We start from the raw sequence: 11,482 nt of genomic DNA, 5'->3' as shown, positions 1-11,482 counted from the left end.
GTTCTGCTTGCCAACCAGGATTTGTGTTCCTTCTGTTTAAGAGGCAAATTTTATTCATCTCTGTATACCTATATCCTAACTTAAGAATAAATTTGAATGAATCAATCTGTGAGAAAGGTTGAAAGTTTAGGAATCTTTCTCAAAGAACAATCTGGTTATGCTTATTAAAGCAAGTATACCAAAGAATAAAAATTATGTGAATTGGGTTAGAATGGTGTTGAAGGTAATGATAGGATGAGTCTTTCTCTCCAGCTGAAGTTTTGACGTGGGAGGAATGACAGTTCCATGAACATCACTTTCCTTACATCTGTGAGCCCATGAAAGATCTGGATTCCCTTGTCTGTGTCATGACTGTCCGCTGGAAGAAGCAATAGCTGTCCAAAATTTAGGGAGAAATTCCAATGCACCACTCAGTCTTAATTTGGCATAACGCCACTGGTTATTCCTTCTAATGTTAAAAACTTACTTCTTCTGGTACCTTCATTGCTTCATGCATAAAGTGGATATGACCACCCTCAATGTACAAGGGCCGAATAGCCAGCAAAAAATGTAATGATGACCTTTTCAGACATCAAGCGTAGAGTCAAGGGAACCCAACCCTCCTCCGGCCTCTCTTTGGTGTTGAGGACAGTTTACCATCATCTGCAACCCAGATATTGCTCAACTGTGTCATCTCTGATCTGGCATTCCCTTGATCTATCTATAAACATTCAATTTAGAAACCCTAAAATTTGTCTCTCAGCCCAAGAGCCCCTCGGAAAAAAAGATAATGACAAGAAACCCTTGACACCTCTCTTCGGGTCCAATACTCCCTTTTGACCTTTAAAGAAGAAAAAAAAAGGGTGTTATGAGAGAGGAGGGCGAAGGGGAGGTGTAAGGGTCGAGAGGGGAGTCCAGCTCCAGTTTGGGGAAATCCAGCTCGCATTTTGACTCTAGCTCAGTGGTGCAGGGTCCAGCAAAGGCAGAGCCCCTGCTTCACTCCCTGAGGTCTGTCCCGGGGAGACACTACTGCTCCGGGGGGCTGACCTGGCGGGGAGTGGCAGCGCAATCCGCTCCTGCACCGCTTTGTGCGTGCAGCCGCCAGTCCCTTGGCTCCCGGGTCTGCCCCCTGGGACAACCCCCTGCCCCGCCCCAGTCATGCAATTCTACCTGCCTCTGCTCTGTGGACCTTTGGGAAGCTGCCGCCCACCCCGGGGGCTCGAGCCCTGACCCTGCCAGGCTGCCGGTAGGTGTCCGCCCTGGGCCCGCTCACGCTCCTCGCGCCCGCTGGGGCCCTGGGCTCCCAAGTTGTGGGGACCGGCGCGAGTTGGAAAGTTTGCCCGAGGGCTGGTGCGGGCTGGGAGCCGGGGGCACGCGCTCTGCCCTCCGAGCCAGAACGGGCCGGTGGTGAGCTCGGGCCGGGGCAGAGGGCAGGGGTGAGGGGACCCTCACGCGGAGGCCGGAAGGGGGTGCGAGGGGCGGTACTCGGCTGGGGCTGGGATGAAGGCCAGAGCTGGGCGTCCGCTCGTCCTCCGGGTCCGCAGGGGTGGGCCCACTCCCCGCGGCGACCCCCTGCCCTGAGCCGCTCGGGGAGCTTTTGTTGCGGGTGGTAAACAATGCCCCCGGCCGGAGGACTCGGCCGCCTGCCCCCGAGGCCCAGCTGCGGCGCGGGATGGGGGGGAGCGGAGGCGGGGGCGCCGTGGGCTCGGACCTCGGGCGCCGCTACAGCCCGGGCTGGGGGAGGGCAAGTGTGCCTTTGGGGATCCCTGAAGGTGCCGGCGACCCATGCGCCTCTTCGGAGAGTTGGAAGTCCGGCGCCTCAAGATGAGAAGTTAGGGCAAGTTGCGGGTGGGGAGCCCGTCCTGTCGCAGAATCAAGCGCACCCCCAAACGGATTTTCTCCCTCCCCCACGCTTGTGTAGGGGATAGATTCGTTGGGAAACATTTGGCACTTCCCTCCCTGAGCATTTCGGGGAGGGGACTGCAAGGTATTAGGGGACTCTGACCCGAGGTGACCTGGAGTTACACAGATCGGGGAAGAAGGGAATAGGGAATAGAATTAGTGTTCTGTCAAAATGGCTTTTTAAAAACCTCTTTAGGAGCGCCACCAGGTCGCCGAGCGCGCTGGCGTTGCCGTCGCGTCAGCCCCACTGGCGGGATCCGGGAACCGGGAGGTGCGCAGAGCTGGGTGCTGCGGACCCGGGGAGGGGCCGGATTCCGGCCAGAGCCTGCGGCCAGGGCCGCCAGCCCTTCACATGTCGGGGAGGGAAGGGGCTAGATCTCTCTCCCTCTCCCTCTCTCCTCTCTTCCCCTTCCTCCCTCTCACCCAGACGCCCAACTGGTTGAGCTGCTGGAGGGGCTGTATGCAGTAATACAGTTGCACCAAAAGTGGTCAGGAAGTTGCCGGCCGGCTCCAGTAGCCTTTCCACATGAATGGGGAACCCAGATTGCGCATTTCTGACCCACTAAAAATGTATGTATTACCAAGAGAAGAAAAACTGCTTGAACTAGGAGTCTTTCCCCTGCCCCCAGCTCGTCCTCTTCCCAAATTAACCATTTTGCATCGGTCACTCATGTGCCACTTCGCCCCGGTTCCACTCGCCGGTACCACATGAGCTGCACAATACATGGTAATGGACAGTTTATCTAGAAATAAAGTGTAAGTGCTTCGAGACTTGAAGCGAGTGAAAGATACGGTGCACAGTCTAGTGTCGGCGGGGTGCGCTGCGCGCCGCACGGGGATGGGTTGAAGGGCGGCGCTGTCGGGCAGCAGCCTCAGGTCGGCCCTGAACCCAAATGTCCTCACTTGCCCGTCTCCCAACAATATTTAGTAAAATAAATTTATAAAGACGATGGCTTCTTTAGGCCTCAGGATGCCAAACACACACGTATGTATGTATGTATGCATGTATGTATGCAAATATATATGTATATGTGTGTGTGTGTGTGTATATATATATATATATATATAATATATATATATTATATATATACTTGTTAACCAGTTAGGGCAGGAGTAATTTAGGGCATATCGGGAATTTATGACCACAGTTAAACAAGGGTGGTACAGGCAGGTAGGTGCATAGATAAATGTTTGGAGGTTAGTCCCTATAGTTTCCAAGAACTAAAAGACTTCAGTACTGTGATTTTGGGTGTGTTTCCTGATTTTAATCGGTTTTAGGTTACACTGTTTAAATCCTCCCTTCCCTCCCCGGTTAAGAGATCTTGAATAGGTTGGTTGGTAGCCTCTGACAGTGTTTAAAGCCATATTATGATTTCAGCTAAACTTGAGAATCAAGATATAGGGGAGTTATTGGCACATACTCCCCTTTTTTCTTTGCAAAGATTAGTAGCTGAGATTTACAATCTTCAACCACCATTTAACCATTTTAATGAGAGTTAACTATCGTGTTCAGCTCTGGTTTTCCAGAATTGATGGGTCGGAGGTTTGGATCACCACTGTTCCTGCTCTTTGTTTCTCTTCCCTCTCCGGTCTTCTTTATCTGGTTTGTCCATCCCCTCCCCCACTCTCTTTGCATCTATCTTTCTTTCCCTGCACACTTAAATTTCTTTTTTCCCCTCTAGGTCTACCTTTAGTCTTCAGCATTTTGATCCCAGTGGGTTTTTTTTTTTTATTCAACCTGTAGTACTGTAAATTTCTTCCTCTTAACTCTGTCTTTTGCTCCCTCTCCCCTTTAGACTTTTCTTCCTTAGGCTTTTTACTATTCCCCTTGTATTTTATGTTTTTCTTGTTTTTGGAAGAGTCGTTCTATCTCCATTTTAACTTCTCCCTTCCCTTTTCTGTGGCCTTCTTAGGCCCCCCCCTTTTTTTTTTCTTGCTCTCTGCAGGGCAGCAGGGGTGTTTTACATATGGAAGGAGGCTTTGACTAAATCTGCTGGTATTCTAGTGAGTTTCCTTGAACAGCCTTTCCTTGTGCGGAGGGCTCTCACACTTCCTGTGCTTGAAGACTATCTAGGAACTGCAAGCAGCCGCCCACCTCCTCTTCCTTTAAATGTAGAACTTAATTGCTGGACGAAGCTAAGTCAGGGTGCCTTTTTAAAAGAAATGTTTTACATCGTCTATTTCTCAGTCAAGTGCAACAGGCTTTAAATTCTAAGGAGCTGAATGGAGTGACCATGAAATCAGAACCTCTTTTGCTTCTAGCCCTACAGATGAATTCACTCACCACATTTTTGGCCACTGCTGGTAGTGGGAAGGGTTGCAATATAATTTTAAATTGACATGCGGCTGTATGGTTACATCAGTTCAGCCACTTCCTACACAGGGGACTTTGGGAGATCCAGAAGGAGGGTTGTAGGTGGGAGAGGATTTTCTGACGAGGTGCTGTCAACATTGTCCTTTATAGACAACTGATACAGTTTAGGAAGTAAGCTTTTTATTTTCTAGGCAAAGGAATTACTTCATTAATTACAAAAAAAGGCCCTCTGTAGGGAAAGGTTGAATACCTAGTAAGCTCAAATAATAGTGACGAAAATACCTGACCCTATTTGTTGACCAGTTTGGTTAGGTAAGTTTAAGTTACTTGTGAATAATTAGCAGATCCTTACACAGGCAATGTTTATCATATTCACCTTGGGGTCTACTCCTGCCACTTCTTCAACTTTAGGCTGGCGGCATGTCTTTTCATGTTTCAAATTATATGTTGGCCTTTTATCTCCTGGCTTATAATGTTTGAATCTCATATGCTTTAGTACCCTATATCACAAGGACATTTTAGGAAAAAGAATTTTTATTTTTGGTGCCCTCTGGTGAAAAGACTTGCTAACTAATGTTTTGCATCCCACAGTGGTTGGGTTTTCTGTTTGTTTCATTTTGTTTTCTCTTCCAGGAAAATAAGAACCCACAGAATAGTATCAATTAATTGCAAATAATTAGGACCTATGGTATATGTTTAATAACAGGAACACTATTCTCTTATTTTCTGCTCTGATCATATTATCCTATGGGGGATAAGGGGAGATGGAGCATTTAATAATGTTTATAGATTAATAAGGAAAATAAATATCAGTAGATCTATGGGGATAATTCCATATTTAAATACAGACCTGTTTAATAGAATGGACTACATTGGTTTTTTTTTTCTTCCCACAAATTTCAAAAAAAAAAAAAAAAGCTTGCTGCCTCTCCTCCCAGAGTTCAGCCCTGGGGATAACTTAGTTTATCACAAAAGAAGGTCACATTTCATCAGTGGAGCCAAGGGTGATAAAATTAGGATCTTGTGGGAGCCCTTATTTTGTTTCTGATTGTCTATTTCTTTGGCTGGGTGGTACCCAGTGGTTTCTCCCCTGCAGTTGGGTTTTTCAGGGGTCATTGGCCTCTTTCACGATCTCATAAAAAGGCTGTTACCATTTAAAGAGGCCACATCTTCCCAATCCATGTTGCTCATACCTTTTCCATTTCCTTGGCAGGCTCTTTTTCAGGAGATAAGATTTGAATGGTAAACATTATCTTAATTACAAGTCTGAATTTCTAAAGCACTTTAATTTAAAAATATAAAAGAATATATGAGACAGAGATCAATTTATAAACTACTCTCAAAGGCAGATCCCATGACACCTTCTGGCATATCCAGATTACTTGCCTACATATGTGAATTTTAATTTCGTGGCTGATTGCAATACCTAGATTATATGCTCCTAATAATTTTTTAGCAATGTAATCTTGATACAAGAGATAAAGCAAGCTTATACCGATATTGTTGAATTTCTAAAGAATGGAAAGGATTGCTTTTTGCTATCTGAAAAAAACATCCTTATAAAGACTGCTGACTTTCTGGAGATTAGAATTGGAATGTCTTTTTTTTTTTTTCTAAAAATACTGGTACAAAAAGCAGTGGTCTTTGGAGAAAATATCCTACAGTTTTTCACAGCCAAAAAGTTAGTGCAAGCCAAAAACTTTTTTTTCTTTTTTTAAGAAAAGGGGGAAGCGGTAAGCTTAGTTGCCAAGAACTCAAGTCAAGTATTCTCTGGTCTAGTGTTTGTGTTTAGCACAGATTTATCAGACTTATTTTTCTTGTGGTTAATGTTATCACTAATGTCTATTTAAAAAGTCTGTCTTAAAGGCACAATGCTTTGACTCTAAATGTTGTGCTCTGGGATCTTTTATTATAGTGCCTGGCTTACAATGTGTTAGGTGATAACAGAAACCAAAGAACTAGATCTTGTTTTGCAGAATATGGCAGACTGTGGGTTAAACTGTTTCGATAATAATGATAACCACTCTTTAGCTCATTTTCTCTTATTATTTTTTGTATTTCAGAAGTATAAGCAGCCTTTATTTTTTTACCTCCCATTTACTATTGAACACCTATTATATGCCAGCCCTGTGCTAAGTGTTCACACATGTCATCTCATTTTATTCTCATGGTAACCCAGTGAGGTCAGTACTGTTATGCTTCCTATTCGATTACACGTAAGGAAACTGAAGTATAGAGGGACTGAGGAATATATCAGAATCACATGACTAGTAATGTTTCTGAGCTGGAAACTGAACCCAAGTCTGCCTACTTACAAAGTTCTTCTTACCTTACCTTCCCCGCTCCCTCCTCAACCTCAGATATCACTAGGAAGCCACTAGGCTTTCCCCGTAGGAGCCCAGTGATTCCTCAAAACAACCTCATTTCAGATGTAGAAACTTTGACTCAGTTAAATAGGTTCTGGAAGGACATAGCTGGTGATCACAGATTCAAACTCACAGCTTTCTGATGGACACATCTCTAACTACTAAACCAACCAGTGCATCCCAGGATTACCTGGATCAGATAAGTACAACAAAAACAAATCAATTTGAAGAATGATAGAGGGCTGTTCAAGTTTTTACTTTGCTAAGTAATAACAGTATAAAATAAACCTATTGCTCCCTTTTGACAAAAGAAAGGACTTCTATTACTTTTTTAAAGAAAGGACATTTTTAAAAGGTTTTATTTATTTATTATTTTTAAAAGACTTTATTTACTTGAGAGAGAGAGAGAGAGAGAGAGAGAGAGAGAGAGAGAGAGAGAGCACGAATGGGGGGAGGGGCAGAGGGAGAGGAAGAAGCCAACTCCCTGCTGAGTGGGGATTCCTGGCAGACCAGCAGGGGAGGTAGGGGGTGGGCCTTAATCCCAGGACCCTGGATCATGACCTGAGCTGAAGTGAGAGACTTATCCCACTGAGCCACTCAGGCGCCCCTATTTATTTATTTGAGAGAGAGCAAGTGAGCCTGAGTGTGAGCGGGGGGAGGGGCAGAAGGAGAAGAGAGAGAGAATCCCAATCAGACTCCACCTCAACTCGGAGCCCAGTGGTGGGGCTCCATCCCCTGACCTGAGATCATGACCCAAGCTGACCCCAGTGGAAGTCAGGAGCAGGTTGCTCAATCGACTAAGCCACCTAGGCACCCCAAAAAAGAGAGAAAGAGAGAAAACTGGAAGGCTTAACTTCAGAGTAAAGAAGAGTTGTTTATTATTATTATTATTTTTTAAGATTTTATTTATTTGAGAAAGAGAGAGAGATAGCGAGAGAGAGCACTGCAGAGGGGAGAGAGAGGGAGAGGGAGAAGCAGGCTCCCCGCTGAGCAGGGAGCCCGACTCGGGGCTCAATCCCAGGACATCAGGATCATGACCTGAGCCAAAAGCAGTTGCTTAACTGACTGAGCCACCCAGGTGCCCCAAGAAGAGTTGTTTAAAATGAATAAATTCAACTTTATGAAAAACTTGATACTGCCTGTTTTTTTCTGATTTTGTCACAGACTGTTGACCGCGGGTTACAGATCAGTTTTTGGTAACTATCCTATACCATGCTTTCTAACAAATCCAACAACCTGTCAACTGTTAAAGAATCCTCACCCACTCGGTTGTACCACTCTTGATTCTGTGATCTTTAGAGAGTATGATACATCTCGTATGGTGAGCTTTACTCTTGTTCATAGTTTGGTTTTATTCTGCATTAGGGTAAGCAATCTGAGGAGACCAAAGATAATTAATGATGGCTTAGTCAGTCCGCTTTCATTTTCTTCTTTTCTCTTGCTTACCTTCCAAATAATAGTTGCTTGCCTAGAATGCTTTACCATTCTAATTATCTCATTTTCTCTTTATTTCCAATTTCCTTGCCTAGGCATTCATCATGAGACTTTTGGGACCCTTGGTAGAAGGGATTTTAGAACCAGCAGTCTTTGGATTAAGTCGGGTGAAAGAGAAAAGAGGGACATCATTTCTGGGTGTGGGCAGTGCCCACCACAATGCCTTCCTTATACATAGTAGGTACTCAACAGATATTTGTTGGACCCGTGAGTCTTATTTGTAACCTAATCTGTCAATACTAACTTCTCAGATTTTCTGCTATTTTTGTGTGCATGTGTAAAGCTCAAAATTTGTAGACTGTCAATTGGAATGTGGTATTAATATTATTGGATCTCCAAGTAGAGTTTCTTGAATTATAATAAGCCTCTTCTTCCCCTGGTTTTACCAGCTTTACTGTCCAGCACATGACACCTTTGCCTGTGTGGTGATGTGCTGAGGAAAGAGAGAACTTTTTAAGTACTCAGATTTGTAAAGATTAGGATTTGATTTTTAAACTACATGTAACTACAGCAGTTGTGTTTTCTAATATAGAATAACCCCCATGCTTACTCTGTGCATAGAACTTCATCAACTAAAGCAGTTGTCACAGTAATTAAAGGAGCTTCATTTGTGAATCCAGGGTTTAAAGGGTTTTTGAGTATCTTTTGTGTTTATTGTATTTTTCTTTTGCAGTAAACATTCTCAGTGCCCTAATTTTGATTAATAATTATTAGTAGATGTTTTGTTTCAAATGGGAGAATACATAAGAAAAAGACTCACTCCCAATGTTTTTTTGTTGTTTCAGACCAAAATCTTGTGTCACTGAGTTCAGCCATGGTGCATCCAGATTCTCCTCAGAAGTGAGGCTTTCCAAAGGACCAATGACTCTGTTCCCTGTGCCCTTTCATTTTTTCCTACTCTGTAGCTATGTCTCGATCCCGCCATGCAAGGCCTTCCAGATTAGTCAGGAGGGAAGATCTGAACAGAAAGAAAAGCACCCAGCTGAAGAAGACATCTAAGGCAGCCAACAAAAATGTGGCATCAGTCAAGACTGTGAGCCCCGGAAAATTAAAACAATTAATTCAAGAAAGAGATGTTAAGAAAAAAATAGAACCCAAACCACCTATGCCAGTCAGAAGCCTTCTGACAAGAGCTGGAGCAGCACGAATGAATTTGGATAGGACTGAGGTTCTTTTTCAGAACCCAGAATCCTTAACTTGCAATGGGTTTACAATGGCTCTCCGAAGCACCTCTCTTAGCAGGCGACTCTCCCAACCTCCAATGATCATAGCCAAACCCAAGAAAGTTCCACCTCCTAAAAATTTAGAAAAGCAACATGGATGTGATTATAATGTAGTTGCTGACATGGGAGTAAAACACTCAGAAAATGAATCAGTTCCAACACAAGTTCCCCTAATTGCTCCTGATGTAGAGAATCTAATTGGTGTTCAGAATGCAACTTTAATTAAAGGTGAGAGCCAAGACACAACCCATTCTTGGTCCCAAAGGGTGGAGGATTCCAAAATAAATATTTCCACTCAGAGTGACCCTGCAGTAGAGATCCTTTCTGGGTCATCGGAAGAGACATGTGGTGGTGAAGGACTGTTCTCTAAAGAGACATTGAATGCTATCAGTGACTCCCCTAGATTGTTTGCTCAGGACACTCTGTGTGCTCCTTTGCTCCAAAGAGCAGCCCTCAAGGTTACTTACGAAGGAAACTCCAGCATTCAGTTAGAAGATTTGGGTTCACGAGTAGAATCTCTTAAGCTATCTGATGCTTACCTGGATCCCATCAAAAGTGAACGTAATTGCTACCCCACCTCAAGCTTTAATAAGGTTATACCTGAATTGGACCTTAGAAACTGTTTGTCCATTGGTGGGTCAATATATCCTACCTCATTAATAAAACTCCTCTTGGCAAGCTCAGAACAAGAAACCCTTGGTGCTAAACCAGATCATCAAGAGGCACTCAAAGCTATCCCAGAGCAACAGGAAATTCCTGATACCACCCCTATCATAGGACAGGCTTTTAGTGCTATCCCACATCGATGGGAAGTTCCTGGTGATAACATAATTCATGGGGAGGCTCTGGATGAGACCGCAGACCCACCAGTGATGCCTGGTGCTATTCCAGTCCAAGGAGAGGTCTTCGGTGCTATCCTAGACCAGCAAATCCTCAGAATGGGTGGTGGTACTGCCTCAGACCCACCTATCTTTCTTCCTGCTCCTCTAAACCCAATTGCTACCTATAATGCTCTCCCAGAATGGCTTGAGCCCCAGAGCACTGTTTCATATGGGCTTGAGGTCCAGGGCGCTGTGCAGATTTTGCCTTTGGGCTCAGGTCACACTCCTCAGCCATCATCAAACTCAGAGATAAGTTCAGTACCTCCAATAATGACTATTAGCAATATAGAAAATGAGAAGCAGGTTCATATAAGCTTTCTGCCAGCCAACACTCAGGGGGTCCCAAGAGCCCCTGAGCGAGGACTCGTCCATGCTTCCCAGGGCATTACCCAACTATCCCAGGCTGGTGCCAGCACATTGGAAGGAGGGAGCTCCCAGATCAGCATGACCAGTGTGGTTGACATCAACACCACAGTGGTGTCTAGGCCAGTGTCACTCGCCAGTACCTCCTCTTCTCCTTCCTATACAACTTTGCTACCTACTTTGGAAAAGAAGAAACGAAAGCGCTGTGGGGTCTGTGAGCCCTGCCAGCAGAAGACCAATTGTGGTGAATGTACTTACTGCAAGAACAGAAAGAACAGCCATCAAATCTGTAAGAAAAGGAAATGTGAAGAGCTGAAAAAGAAACCATCCGTCCTTGTGCCTTTGGAGGTGAGTAAACCCCCATGGGCTGCGAGATGCCCATGAGGCTCTGTAGAGTGATCTGTGCAGAGACTAGGTGATTCAATATTACATCCTTTTACTCTGGTAACATTTTATATTATCTATAGGAGTTTGTGGATCAACCCGAAATATGTCTTGTGCAGTGAGTGATATATTAGCTTATTTTTAGAATTTGTCTCAGAAAACTAGAACATAAAAGTTTTTCCATTACAGGATTTGATGGAGACAGGGAAATGACATGAAGTGTGGTTTTGCAAAGATTTCCACTATGCCTTATTTTGGCTAGTTGTGTGTCTTTTGGAAGTTACAGATTTAACTTAAATTTAAATTAAGAGTGGAACAAAATCATTAACTCCCTTGCAGCTTGAGGAACCAGTGGAATTAAACTTCTATTCTTTTGAAAGAATAAAACTGTCTCTATCCTTAATTTTGAAACTTTGCCTTGGTAGGTAAATAAAGCTTTCATCTTAACTTTTGGCAAGTGATGTCCACCTGCTTCACATATCCTATATGGTTGTTAGGATTATCAGAAGTGCAAAATGGTTTGTAAACTCTGAAGTGATACATAAACATTGGTTCCCATTATTACAGTTTATGAAT

General features: G+C 44.1%; 1 protein-coding gene across 1 annotated transcript in view; it reads left to right on the top strand.

Moving 5' to 3' along the window:
* The first annotated feature begins 8,103 nt into the window (after positions 1-8,103).
* Positions 8,104-11,482, top strand: part of TET1 (tet methylcytosine dioxygenase 1) — a 128,704-nt gene continuing 125,325 nt past the window's right edge. Inside the window, exons 1-2 of the mRNA XM_073878899.1 lie at positions 8,104-8,232; positions 8,841-10,870. Coding sequence (XP_073735000.1) covers positions 8,963-10,870 — 1,908 coding nt within the window. The 5' untranslated portion in view covers positions 8,104-8,232; positions 8,841-8,962. The remainder of the gene's footprint in view (positions 8,233-8,840; positions 10,871-11,482) is intronic.

This window comes from Callorhinus ursinus, unplaced genomic scaffold (assembly GCF_003265705.2).
Source record: "Callorhinus ursinus isolate GAN/ISIS: 27379988/994484 unplaced genomic scaffold, GSC_fseal_2.0 scaffold31, whole genome shotgun sequence".
Taxonomy (NCBI): Eukaryota; Metazoa; Chordata; class Mammalia; order Carnivora; family Otariidae; genus Callorhinus; species Callorhinus ursinus.
Note: the sequence above shows the minus strand (reverse complement) of the source record. Positions and strands in the feature narration are given on the sequence as shown.